This window comes from Anopheles stephensi, chromosome 3 (genome assembly GCF_013141755.1).
Source record: "Anopheles stephensi strain Indian chromosome 3, UCI_ANSTEP_V1.0, whole genome shotgun sequence".
Classification (NCBI taxonomy): Eukaryota; Metazoa; Arthropoda; class Insecta; order Diptera; family Culicidae; genus Anopheles; species Anopheles stephensi.
Window position 1 is genome coordinate 2,260,861 of NC_050203.1, and position 14,044 is coordinate 2,274,904.

The 14,044-nt window shown below is 47.9% G+C and overlaps 2 protein-coding genes across 3 annotated transcripts; one reads left to right on the forward strand and one right to left on the reverse strand.

Moving 5' to 3' along the window:
- Nucleotides 1-76: 76 nt before the first annotated feature.
- LOC118512188 (kinesin-like protein Klp61F) lies at nucleotides 77-4,513 on the forward strand. The gene is made up of 6 exons (XM_036056279.1): nucleotides 77-399; nucleotides 473-1,949; nucleotides 2,036-2,195; nucleotides 2,260-3,530; nucleotides 3,609-3,764; nucleotides 3,856-4,513. Exons 1-6 carry the CDS (start codon nucleotides 302-304, stop codon nucleotides 4,012-4,014), a joined length of 3,321 nt encoding a protein of 1,106 aa, XP_035912172.1. The 5' UTR covers nucleotides 77-301; the 3' UTR covers nucleotides 4,015-4,513.
- A 521-nt stretch (nucleotides 4,514-5,034) lies between these two features.
- LOC118512196 (transmembrane protein 35A) lies at nucleotides 5,035-13,961 on the reverse strand. Of its 2 annotated transcripts, XM_036056299.1 has the most exons (6): nucleotides 13,437-13,961; nucleotides 12,607-12,864; nucleotides 12,111-12,480; nucleotides 6,346-6,484; nucleotides 5,984-6,135; nucleotides 5,035-5,905 (listed from the first exon to the last, which is right to left on the reverse strand). In XM_036056299.1, exons 3-6 carry the CDS (start codon nucleotides 12,219-12,221, stop codon nucleotides 5,837-5,839), a joined length of 471 nt encoding a protein of 156 aa, XP_035912192.1. In that variant the 5' UTR covers nucleotides 12,222-12,480; nucleotides 12,607-12,864; nucleotides 13,437-13,961; the 3' UTR covers nucleotides 5,035-5,836. The 2 variants fall into 2 exon arrangements, with proteins under 2 accessions (XP_035912192.1, XP_035912191.1); XM_036056298.1 differs by having other exon boundaries at nucleotides 12,607-13,961.
- Nucleotides 13,962-14,044: the final 83 nt, after the last annotated feature.

Genomic DNA, 14,044 nt, shown 5'->3' on the forward strand with positions numbered 1-14,044 from the left:
AACAAATTTTGACTAGCGAACGATCCCGCTGTGCGACGCTGCCAACTGTGCGAGAGCAACTGTCACAATTTTCAAACGCCGAACCAAACTGCCATTGCGTATTGTGGATAAACGGTCGCCATTGGACTCACTCGCGAGCTGGGGCAGTTGCTTTTTCTTGCCAATCACCACGCAAACTGTTTCGGGAAATTGCCACCAGCAATTTCATCAGACTGAAAAGACGCGGTTCGAAAAGTAAAGTGCATAGAGCGTTGTTGTGCGTATCTGTGCGGTTTTGCTGTTACGGTACAAAGTTAGCGCGATGGACGCCAGCAACGGGCATAGCGAACGGAACCAATCAAACAATGCCAACAAGCCAGTGAAATGTAACCAAAATGTGCAGGTTTATGTTCGTGTTCGGTGAGTGAGCCTTGCATTTCCAGTTTTCCTTCCCAACAGTGCGATGCTTAACTTTTTTATCTGCCCATTTTAGGCCAACGAACAACCGGGAGCGGCTGATACGCTCGATGGAGATTGTAGAGGTGGTTTCAACGCGAGAGCTTCACCTAAAGTCGAGCTACACCGACTCGCGAACGTCGAAAAAGTTCACCTTCGATCGTACCTTTGCACCGAACTCGAAGCAACATGAAGTGTACCAGGCGGTGGTGGCCCCGTACATCGAGGAAGTCCTGTCGGGGTTTAACTGCACGGTTTTCGCTTACGGTCAAACGGGAACGGGCAAAACCTTCACAATGGTTGGCGAGGAGGAGCCGGAACTAAGTGCGGCCTGGGAAGATGATACGCAGACTGGCATCATTCCGCGCGCGGTGAATCATCTGTTCGACGAGCTGCGGATGACGGAGCTAGAGTTCTCGATGCGCATATCTTACCTCGAGCTGTACAACGAGGAGCTTTGCGATCTTCTTTCGACGGACGATACGGTCAAGATTCGGATCTTTGATGATGTGCAGAAGAAGGGGTCGGTGATCGTGCAGGGGCTGGAGGAGATTCCGGTACACAGCAAAGATGACGTTTACAAGCTGCTAGCGAAAGGTCAGGAACGTCGTAAGACCGCCTCAACACTGATGAACGCCCAGTCGTCCCGATCGCACACAATCTTCTCGATCATCGTTCACATCAAGGAGAATGGAATAGACGGGGAGGAAATGCTGAAAATTGGCAAGCTGAATCTTGTCGATCTGGCCGGAAGTGAAAACATCTCGAAGGCGGGCAATGAGAAAGGCATCCGGACGCGCGAATCGGTAAACATTAACCAGTCGCTGCTTACGCTCGGTCGCGTGATAACGGCACTGGTAGAGAAAACACCTCACATACCGTACCGAGAGTCGAAGCTTACGCGCTTGCTGCAGGAATCGCTTGGAGGGCGTACGAAAACGTCAATCATAGCGACCGTATCGCCCGGCAACAAGGATTTCGAAGAAACGCTCAGCACACTGGAGTACGCGCACCGCGCGAAAAACATCCAGAACAAACCGGAAGCGAACCAGAAACTGTCGAAAAAGACGGTCATCAAGGAGTACACGGAGGAGATCGATCGGTTGAAGCGCGATCTAATGGCAGCACGCGATAAGAACGGTATCTACCTGGCGGAGGATACGTACAACGAGATGGTTTACAAGTCGGAAGCGGCCACGAAAGAGCTGAACGATAAGTCGGCTCTGATAAAGGCACTCAAGGAGGATCTGGCGAAGAAGGAATCAATCTTTAAGGAGGTCGCTTGTAGTTTGGCCGAACGCGAGGAGGAACTGCGCCGTACAGCGAACGATTTGGGACAAACGCGCACGGAGCTGTCGAACACGAAGCGAAGCCTTTCGAAAACCAAACGAAGGTACGTGGAGAAGAAGGTGATACTGGAGCATCATCTGCGCACGGAAGAAATGCTCACCGGGCAAGCGAAGGAGCTGATCAGCGTGGTAGAAACGGTGACGGAAGACACGAATGGTTTGCACGTAAGTATGCTTGTGTGTGTGTGTGTGTGTGTGTGTGTGTTGCTGGGGAATGAGGAAACAGGAGCTAATGCATTCGACGGTTGCAGGATACGGTAGATCGTCGTAGAGAACTGGACAATAGAAACAAGAGCGCTTCGGAGCAGTTTGTCGATCGCGTGCGTGACCGCATTCGATCGATACGGGATGATGTAGGCAAAATGGCAGAAGAATGTAATCGGTTGACGGTGGATATGAACGTTGGATGGGGTAAGGAGTTATCGCTCAATCGCAAAGTGCAAAGGGGCTTATTTATTGTTCCCATATTCCACAGAAAGCTACAACCAGCAGCAAGAGCAAATGCACAACGCAACCAAGGCACACCTTTCGGCGCTAGAAACCGTGAACCACAGCCTACTGCAACAGAACGCAACACTCGTGGAAGCGTTCAAGGCGGCGATGGAAGAGAACATGGATGTTCGCCGGGATGAAATACTCCGCTTTCTCGCCCAAATCGAACAGTCCCGTGGCGCACTGATGCAATCCTTTACCGGTACGATGGAAAAGCTAAAGCTCGGTATCCAAAGCACCCTGGACACGCAGTTCCAGCAGACGCGCAAACAGTTCGACCGTATGATCGTGCACGGCCAAACGCACGATGCGAAATGTGCCGAATTTTGTCAAACCTTTACCGCACAGCTGGTTGATCTCGAAGCGATAACGTCCACCTTCGAAAGCCATCACAGCCGTTTGCAGGAGTACGTGAAACAATCGCACCACGAGCAGCAAAAGGACTTGGAAGCGGCGAAGGAGTTTGAGCAGAATTTAAAGACCTACCTCGAGCAGCAGGTGACCGGTTTCATGCAGCGAATGGCCGCCTCGAAGCGTCAGCAGTCGCAGCTTTCACAGATTGTGATTGGCGTTTCCGACGAGTTGGCCAACCAAGAAAGGAAAGCCGCCCAACAGCTGCAGGCCATTCGCGCATCGATCGAAGAGAAGACGAAAACGGTACAGGAATCCACCGCGGAAAGGGACCGGCATGTGGAAGAGTGTGGCGCATTGGTACAGCAGCACCAGTCGGCGGTACTGAAAGAGCTTGCCAGTGTGGACCTCTCGCTCGTTGGAACGAACAGTCAGGCAATTGCCAACGCGATCGAGGAACAGCGCGTGCGATTATCTACCGCGCAGGCAGAAAGTCGTGCAAAGCTGCATGAATTCACCCAAAGCTTCGAAGCGCAGAATGGGCAGCACGGACAAGCACAGGAGGAAAGTATGGGCCGCGTGGTGGGTAGCTTACAGGCACAGCAAAGCTCAAGACAACAGTTTGGCAGCGCGACCTGTGGCCATACGCAGTGCATCGGCCAAACGATCGGATCGTACGAACGGCGCACGAAGGACGAACAGCTGCACGAGCTGCAGAGCGCATTCGAGCGGTTCCACGAGACCGATCTAACGTTCTACCAACCGACAGGCAAAACGCCGATCCGCAAGAAGGTTCAGTACCCGCGGGACATTGCCATGACTTCGCCCGATGAGCGTATACTTCGACGCTTCTGGCGCGAACGGGGTATGGCCGAGGTAGATCTTTCTACCACAATTTGTGAGGTAAGCAGCGTGCGTGTGTGTGTGCGGTAACAGGAGATGGGTGCTTTAAATGATTCGACTATTCCTCCACCCCAACAGGACATGGAAGAGATCAATCCGCTCGAGAGAAGTGGTACGGTGAAGATGCCCGAAATACGGAACTCGACACCATTGATGCAGCGCTCGCACACGATGAATCTGGACGAGGAGCGGCAACATTTCAAAGAGCTACAGATTTCCAACATCGGTTCGAAGGTACAAACCAAACCAGTGAAGATGGTAAGGCGGCGAGTAAAGTGGACTTATCTTGATTTGTTTTCCCTTTTCCGGCTTTTTTTTTGTGTAGATTAATTCCGTGCAAATGCTGGAAGAAAGTGTGGAAGAAAACAAGGAGAACAAAGAGGAGCTCGTCAATGGTGGAGACGTGGATCGTGTGTGTGCGGAAAAGGGCATTAAAATAAGCCCCCAAAGTGGTCAAACCGGGCCGATCATCATTACGCCGTAGTGGGAACGTCCTCTGCCAAGCGCGTTCTTTTGCGCGCAGCAAAAGACTTTACAAGTCTTTCGTCCTTGTTTAATGCCCATGGCTCTTGACCAGCGTGAGCTACTGCTTACGAAGCAGTTCTTCTCACTACCGAGTACCAGTATAAAAGCACCCAATTATATACAGTCAAAGTAACGCAATTTTACAGCGATCGTTAAGTTACACACACTCACACACACGAGTCGAGCATCGCGTATGTAATATAATTTGAGAATCAATTTTATCCTGTAAAATGATGATGATGATGACGACGATGATGATGGTAGCGCGTTAGTTTCGCACCGAAAATCGCAAATGTTTTAACAAATACAACAGATCAATTTTAATAAGCCTCACCGTCGGAATCGCAACGTATCCTAATACATCACTGTCCGGCAGTGCTTGTGAGAGGTTTCAAATAAAATATGTTAACAAACGGTTTCTTTTGCACTAACACAGAACCATAACGAATGTTCGTAAACTGTTTGTTTTTGTTTTTTCGTGTTAAGTATTATTTCTCCCTTTATTTGCTGTTTATCATTTGCTTTCGACACACCTTTGCCGTGTGGGTATTGCATTTCACCATCCTTGTCTTACTCGCGTGTGCTACTGAGGACATTCGATCGTTTGACACTCTGCGGAAGTGGTGGTGATGGTGTGATGTTCGATATTGCTCTCGCCCGTGTTGGGGTTTGTGTACATTGCCCAGAGAAAGAGTGGCAAAAGGATGCGGTGATCGGTCCGCCTTACTGGCCGCCAGCTAGGAGGTCGCCCGTTTATAGTATGATTAATTGATGCGTGTGCGTGTGTGTGCCCTGTGCCCTTTCCTCCTGTGCGCGTGTGTGAGTGTGTATGTGGTGCTGCTTCCACTTAATGTCTAGCTTTGTGCAAATAGGGGTGGAGTTGTTGGTTTTAGAAAAGTTCTCTCCTTCTATTGCGCTCGATACACTCAACAAAAACAAAAACCCTATTACAAAATAAAATAATAAAAAAACAACAAAATTCGTAAAATGTAAGGTAAAACTATTCGCAAACTGACTAGAGAATAGTGTTTTCCCTTGTATTTTGTTTTTATTGTGATCACATTTTAAAAAGAAAACAGCAGAGACCGACCGCTACGGACACATACCGCTACCGCATTTCGTTTTTTTTTTGTTCGTCTTGTTTTCTCCTGTAAGCGGCAGGACAGAAGAGTATCCTTTTTCAAGAACCGACCCCGGAAACGTATAACACGTCTAAACCATAGTAATGTTTGTAATATCCTTTTGTCGTACAATTTAGTTTGCCGTCCGAAACCAAAAGAAAATAGTCTACACTTCTTTCCGGCGAGATGCCGATAGTTAATCGCGGTTAAATATGTTGTTTCGTTGTTGGTAAATCTTCTCGCTGCTCTTCTCTCTCTCTCTCTCTCTCTCTCTGTTCTCTCTGTCCTGCAGTAGTTCGTTCGGGATGCAGAAGCCCGTCAATCTGTCTGTTTTCCGTTTCGTAACACCGAATGAAACCGTTTTGCACGTTTTTCATGTCGCTTTCCACTTGTAGTCGTTCATTACGTGTGTGTGTGTGTGTGGTTGTGTTACAAAAGCTCCTTACAAAACGATACATCCAGCGCTCGCTCCAGTGGCTGTGTGTGTGGTTCGGATCAATCGCTTTACAGAGTTGTATTGCATTGGTTGCATGAAGAATTTGTCCATTTTCTCTCTCTCGATCTCTCTCTCTCTCTTTCTCTGTTTCGTGCTCTCCATCATACGGTCTAGGGAACTGAGATCAGTAGCCGCGGACAGGATACCATGGGCATGATGCCACCTTATTCCTGCTTCAGTCCGTTGGCAGTGGGCTGTGCAGCAGCTGCTAGGGCTGCTTCCCGTCTGCTTGCCTGCGTTGGGTGATGCAAGAACGTTAGTCTGGTGGAGGAACTTATTCCGCGTGGGGTGTGGTCCCCCGTCCCACATACCTGATACCATATCACTAGCCGTCCGATCAGCATGAAGGTGAAGACGAGCGCCGGGCCGGACCGTTCGAACGGATCGCTTACCATGTAGTGCGAGTAGACGGCCAGGAACATCAACAGCAGAAGCGTTATGTTGGCCGCATTTTTTATTTTATCTTGTGCGCAAAACAGGGAGATAACAGAAAATTAGTGCCATTTAAACATAGTTTTAGTTCTGGACCTTAATGGAAAAGACCTTTGCCTCTTTCGAGTGATTCTCGATGATTCAATAACAACATCGCCATCGCCATATGGCCACTCAAGCTGTGTCTTTTCCACTCGGAGTCGAGTCCATGAATTTTCCACCCTTCCGGGAAGTTACTTACGGCTGGGAATGAGCACCATCGCCAACCCGCACAGCACCTCCAGCCCGCCGACCGATCGTCGGTACCATTTCGAGGGTATTTTGAACTCCAGCAGTGTCGAGAGCGGGAACACTTTCGCATACTTGACGTAGTTCTTGCGCTGTAACGAAAATCATAAATATTGGTCAGTGCTGAAGTCCTGTTCGGAATCGATGGTGGTGGGGGGGGGGGGGGGGAGATTCACAGACAATTGGGAAGCTATTTTAGGCAGCTTCCGTGCGTCCATTGAGCGAAAAGCAGATGGAAGAGATTAAACTATTTTAATGTAAATAAACTATGAGCAAATTCGATGGGAATAGTTTGCTGCCACTAAAGTAAATAGCAAGCATTAGCATTTGATCTTTGTTTTAGAAAGTTTGGAATATTCTTTTCTGACAAGTTAGACAGTTTGGTTTGAAAGTTTCAAGTAAAAAAACGTTAAAATTCACAATTGACTTCACTTTATTACCGTAGAGCAATCAGAACTCTTCTTCGTACATCATCCATCACAAAACAGTTTACAATGAGCCCTAACAATGAGCGGTCAATTAGACGAAGTTTATTCACCATACTAAACCCCCGACCACAGTCGTCCATAAACACGTGGTCGTGGTCGTTAATTGGTACACTAACAACCACCAATCCCACGTTCTCTCCCTCTCTGGTCTTACTCCACTCTCTGCTATCGCTCTCCCCTTCTTTCATTTTTCCTCAAACGATCGTAAATGTTCTTGCAGTAAATGTTTACGGTCGATCGTGTTAGCCGACCTTGCGCATCCTGCCTCAGACATGGAGAAACTGCACCAAGCGCGCGACTCGATGAGGTAATGTCGACACGCTTAGTAGGAAGTGCAACTCGCGCCTGTGACGATGACGATGATGAGGATGATGATGATGGGTTTATAAAAAGACATCCTTCCATTTAGAAAGCGGGAGGGGGCCGCAATGATCCATCTTAAGGTCGTTCCCTTTCGACCCTTGCGAGCAACGCGGACCTCGGAAGGTCGCGTTCGTGTGTATAATTAGTGGTCGGTCGGTCGGCCACTCACACAGAGAATATTTTAATGGCAGCATAAAAGCAAATCTCACGTACCGCGACGCTTTAATCCGCAATTTAATGATAAGCTGAAGAAGAACGGTATCGAACGGAAAGAGCACCGTGCCCTCAAATCGAGTACGGCAAATCATCAGCAGCATATCACTCTGTGCGTTCACTTTCCTTAGGGAAGTGAAATGAAAGCCGCATGCCGCGCATGAGAAACGATACGCTACACGCGAGCGCGAGTAAATAATATCGAAATGATTTAAGGCCCGCACTAAAGCTGCCACGTTTGACGGGTGTGTGTAAATAAATATCGGCACATCATCTTACATGCAGGGCGCACGTGCGCACCGTAATGGAGACGCCTGGTGTTTGATGAGTTTTCCCGCCACGCATTATCGGCCGCCGGCGGTTGTCAAGGAGACGGGCGGCAACGGTTGTGGAGTGATCTGTTCTATCTCATAACGGTTGCTAACCATGGACGGGGTGTTCAAACCAGCTCCACCGCGGAACAATTGACGCAAGTCTTTGGCTAATACTTAAGACATCAGACGCGTCAAAATGGGTTCGGCCGTTGAAAGCGAAGCAACGGGATTGGCTTTTTGCATAAACTTTAGAGTGTGCTGTTGATGGCTGTTCGTTGACGTAGATGAATTCTTGCAAAAGAAGAGCTTCGCGAAAATAATACGTCACCTGAAAGCGACATAATCCATCTGAATGGGATTAAATTTAGTAAATCAAAATCAGTTTTAATCGCACCTGTGGAATAATGACAAACTCTAAACGCTTCTGTATGCCATAAATATCATTAAACGTATAATGGGACACAGTGCAACATAATTGCGCCGTTGCGTGACAAGCAGCAAATCATGCTAGTCATGAGCCCTAATCGGTGGGCGCTTCATTAGGTCCGTTTGATACGTGTTTATTGTTTCCCGCAGTACATTCGTGTCCACCCCGGTTGATCGTCGCCGAACGGATGACAACCATTGACCTAACTAACACAGCACCGACCACCGACACGAAGCTGCACGAAAAATCCAGGGAAACTGTCGCGTTTATTTTTAATAGAAGTCTGTCGCCTGCCACCGGCCGGTTCCGCCTTTCCGTCGGCCTCGGTGGAACCGTCGCGCGCGCCATTGCCACGTTTCGCTTTGCCGGTCATAGGTTGACTTACACCTCACTCGCACACACACACACACACACATTCTCGCTTTTGGTCGGTGTAGGATCGAAGTGTCTGCATTTGATGTGGTTGTTCGGGTAGGATTGCACTTACACTGGCGGATATCGTACGCATCCGTGTGTGTTAAAGCGATCGTGTCACCCGCTGAGGAATTTGAGCATGCAGAGCCGAGGAATGCATACTGATCAGGGTCAATGTTTGGGGAAGGTTTGTCTTTTGTATGCAAAAATTCTAAGCACGATTAAGAATTACTAAAGAGAGATGTCAGCTGTCAACTGTCAAACACTATCAATATTGCTTTTTAGTACAACTAACGTTTTGGCAGCATTCAAAATGGTGGATTGATTTCGCAACACCCCCCGGATTGGCCGGTATCAGTATCAATTGGGAAAAATTGACGGTGCAGCATCATATAGACAAGAGCGGCATGCATGTAACACCAACAACGAATGCGAAAAGTGAGAAACCGCAGAAAAAAAAGGATCGTACAAAAGCAGAATCAACAACCAACCGTACACACTCTACCCTATTCCTATTTATACTTCGACCCAGGATCGACCCGACGGTGTGACGGCGGTTTCTTCAAGTTCAAGCGGTTCTCTCCCATGGCCACACGCCATTACGGTTTGGCAATGGCCGCGCGCGTCGCCGTCTTTGAGCTGTCAGACCGCTCGCTCGGGACTCTCTCTCTCTCTCTATCTCTCGCTCATGCAATCATCGGCCACTGTTTACTTTGATTGATCGATGGATATATCCCGTCCGATAACTCACCGGAACGGCGCTTGCTACGTGGATCGTGTGTACGATAGTTGCAAACCCATCGAGGTCCTCATTGACTCTGCCTCTTGAAAATTGTTTATCCGTCGAATCATCAACCCACCATTCGATTTATGATAGTGGTACCGGATCGATGCGGCAATGAATCGTTGTTTATAAATATCGGACCACTTCTCGGATCCGATCCGGTGGAAGAAGATCTATGGCCGTTCCGCCAAAAACAGCTCTATTTCCAATGATGGCGACCATTGTCCTACACACATCGGCTTTCTGCTTCGGGAGATGGATTGAGATTTGTTGACGGTCGCTGTCGTTAGCTGTGAGGGGGGTTTGTAACGTCTGTTGCATAATAATCCCGCTCAAATATCCGTCCCAAGCGGGTAGAGATGTTGGAAGGTGTGCTGATGACAGTACTCGATCAAGTACACGATCGATCGAAATAAACGTTCATGAAGTCAATCAAGTTGCAAATCGATGGGAAATGACTCCGATCCAAGCGTGCGAAGATCACGTTTCACAGTAACCAACGTCATTGCTCTTCTCAGTATTGATTTCTCAGAAAAAAAATGGCGAAACGAAACCAACAAAAACAATGGAGATCGCCCAAAAAAAAAAATTGAAAGAAAGCGCAATTAATCATCCCTCCATTCGCGATACGAAGGATTTTTGTTGGAACATGATCACGACCAGCTAAAATGGGCATCATCGTGTGTTTTGGCCGTGGTTCATGTTTCCTTTCCATTTCCTTTCCGACACGGATATACCACCTCGATTAAGGTGGCAATATTTATACACCAAATTTATCGGTTATTGGATCGATTTTGGCAGCGGAAAGTGCCCGTTGTTGCCGTGCTTGCCCAACAGCTGGGGAAATGTGAAACGAACCCGCTTAATGTGCAGCACGGACAGTGCTTTAATGAATAATCGAATGATGCAAGAGAAGCACAGCCGGCCGGTAGGAAGCACAGTGTGTTACAGACCAACAGCGCGGGCGGGGGTCTTCTACACGTGTCCTTAATGTGTTTTCTATTTGACGAGCGATCGATTGCGCTGGCCAAATGACATTTTAATTGCGCGGGGCGGAGTGTAATCGTAGAGTTTTAGTACAAATGGTCTAAAGCAAAGGCAATCGAGTGGAATACTTAGTACAGATGATATTTAGATACAAAAGCATAGCGTTTTTTGGGGAAGATTTCTAGTTTGAAATCAATAGCAGTCCTAGAATTATGCTTAAAAATGCTAGATTATAAGCAGCAAATTCTTCCTGAGCTGTGTGCCGCATTTGCTACACTCAAGGTTAGCACTGCAGTGAAGCTGAAAGCACTCAACCTCGCATGTTCTTCACGTCCATCAACTCTTGTACTAAAATGAGGCACAAACAAAAAGGGATGCAAAGATGTGGAAATAGTCACATTGGCAAAACAAAAACTGAACGACAAGTTCATAGTGCAACGGTGCCAACAAACCGCGCTGTGTTACGAAACAAGTAGTATTGCTGTGTAACGTTTCCTATTTCTTTTTGAATAACTTGTTTAGCTACGGCCACTCACGAAAGGAAGACATTTTATTCCTGAAATTCCCCAAACCAAAAAATGTTTATGTTTGAATAGAGAAGATCACTGACACGATCACGACACGAAGGGAAGGTAAAACCAAAACAAAACAACATAAAATTGAAACAAAATTCGTTTGTCGTTCAAAATAAAATCAAAAACACACACACACACAAGCATGCTCAATTGAACAACTCTCGGAAGGTAGGATAGGAGGAAGAGTCGTGCCGGGTGTCCCCATGCGTTCCTTCTTCGCCTAGTTTAGTAGTAGATGTTCTACTTTTCGGTAATGGGTTCCGAACGTTTCGCATACTCAGCTTGGCCTGTGTTTACCATTGAGAAGAATCTGCCGGATCTATGCCCATCTCATGGGACGAGGACGCAGCAGCAGCAGCAGAACAAAATGTAGCAAAATTTGCCCCGATTGCTATTTTAATAAGTGTTCCACCCCATCCTCAAGGCATGGGACAGGGTACGGCAGCGAGTACAGTGAGTGACGCGGAGAGGGCGATGTGCGTTTTTAGTTTGTTTTTGTGAGCATCTAACGCAATCAGATAATGAGATAATTCATAGTCCCTTACTCAAAAAGAGATTTATAATGTTTGGTTAATTTTTAATATCAAAAGCAGATTCTTGGTAAATACTTGCAATTGCTAGAAAAGTGTGAAAATTCCCGGTGAAAAAAACAACAACAATCAAGTAGGCCGCTCACACTGAGACGTACTGTGTGTACAGGACAACAGTGTCAACAGCATCCCAGTATGCAATCGCACACACGCTCTCGTCGAATGTTCGGGGATGCTAGCAGGCCGTGCAAATGCATATTCATTAATTTCGAGGGCAACAATACACTTTCGAAGCGTGTCGGTGTATTATAAAAGTGAACTCAACTCGTCGCCGATGTCGTGCCGTGTCGGGAAAAGAAAGTGACAAGGGATAGGCGCTACGGAACCGTGATGCGAGCTCGCTCGGACAGGTACAGATGATGGTGGTAGGCGATTAGAGGCTTCAGAGGCTGTTGAGAACTTCATGTGTGGAATCAACTTCGGCAAGTAACTCCCCTGTTTGGAACTTTCATCTTCCATTCCAGCGCAGATGGATGCATTATTAATTCTGGAGACCACGCTTTGGCCCTTCCCTCACAAACACAGACAGAACGGTCCACTACTACTACACGAGCAACACCTACCAAATCTCGATGCAGGTCCTTGCTGAGGTGTGGCGATATCTTCATGATGCCGATGAATATGAAGAACAGCCCGAGCAGTATCGAGAGGCTCCTCAGCACCAGCGAGGACATTTTCTGCGTGTTCTGCGTAATTTTGACGGCTTTTGCGGGGGCACGGGTGTATCACGAGAAGCTGCTCCTCTACCAAGCAGACACACAGGCTACGGCGGCTGGTCACGCGGTTTCGGCTTCCGACTCAATGGTATCTTCTCACAACTTCTTCACCTTTTCGTGTGCAGCACCTCTTCACTCATGCAATGCTTTTTCTTCGCTTTCTTTCTCGTGCAGATACACTTACGGCTGGCGATTTTCACTGCCTCCACACGGATTGCTTTTGCAGATAGAAATAAGAAATGCTTTCATTAAAACACCACACACACACACGCGCGCACTCACACCGTAGGAGCTTCTTCGGTTCGGAGAAAAAGGATGCTGCAGGTGAGATGTAAACTTTTACCTGGTTTTAACTTTCAAACACCGTTTGATTCATGCACGACTCCGCGGAACACATACACAAATTTTTGGACCACCCCAACCGAGAATACGAGCCGACGAGGATTCTTAAACGCCCTCACGCGAACGCCACACACGAGAAGCCTGCACACGGGCACACTAATCAATAACCGACGACGAGAAAAAGCGCGATGGCCGATGATGCTGGCTTGGCTGGCAGGTTGGCTGGCTGGCTGGCTGGCCGCTATAGATGTTGATGGCCCTTATTTACGAGGGTTGAAAAATTCTACCAGGTCAGAGCGAGACAATGCGAGGGAGCACGGGTGCGCACGCGTTCAACTTTGTGGTTCCGCGCTAACCTCACTCAGGAGGTTAGAGGCTGTGTGAGAGGGAGGGGGGGCGTGGATGTGCGTGCGGATAAGGATGAGGTGTCGAGAAAGGACTCCGCTGCCCGAGGACGAAGAACACAACTGTCATTGACCGACGGTACACACGAACCCGGTCAGTTCGGACTCCCGAAACGACCGTAACTGTCAAATCAAACTGACAGATAGTACAAATTTCAAATCTCGCTTCTACTGCTCCGTCGGGCTACTTGGATCGGGTTTCGGAGTGCTTTCTCGCTACACACCGTTTCCGCGGCACCTGTTGATGTGGTGTCGAGGGCGCGTTTCGCTTTCATTCGATTTGTCAAAATACCGATGCCAAAAGTAATTTTATTTTTGTGATTTGCTTTAATTTCCCTATTGCTTCATCGTTGCGTTTTTCAATCTACACACGTTTATCGATCGTACGCACGCGCACCCACACAAGCACAAAAACACGCACACTTACACACACGCACGCCCCGTACACATCCGATTCGAACAAAAAAACGGCGCTATTTTCCGTCTCGCCACGGCGCTCGGTCTTTCGGTCTTTTGTCGTCGTCGTCGGTTTGACTGCTTGATGCGGCCACGCGGGCTGATGCTTTTCGTCTGGGAGCTCTGACTTTGCAGCGCTCGGTGGCTACCCCGGTGTGCTGCGATTTGATTTGGCCGAATTTCGGTAGCCAAACTCTCGCTCTCTTCGATTTCTGCTCCGTGCACCGGGATGCTGTGCATTCTCTCGGTAACATTTATTTTTGAACCAAGAGGCAACAACGAATGCTTCTCGTGCTCGGCTGGCATACCGGTTGTTGTTGTTTTGAACGGGATTTTCGGTGGTAGTGGCATCCAACGTTCGTTTTCCGGCGCTTTGTGCCCTATCGCTTAATCAGCCTGCGTGTATGCAATATTTGCTAGAAAAAAATTATACCATCGTGTCTACGCCCTGTAAACTGAACTTCCACTCTTTTCATGAAAAATGACGTTTAGTTAAACGTTAAAGAAAATTGTTGAAATTATTAATAGTGAGAAATTTACGGCAACAGAAACGCTATTCGGGGCGAAATAACCTTTTGG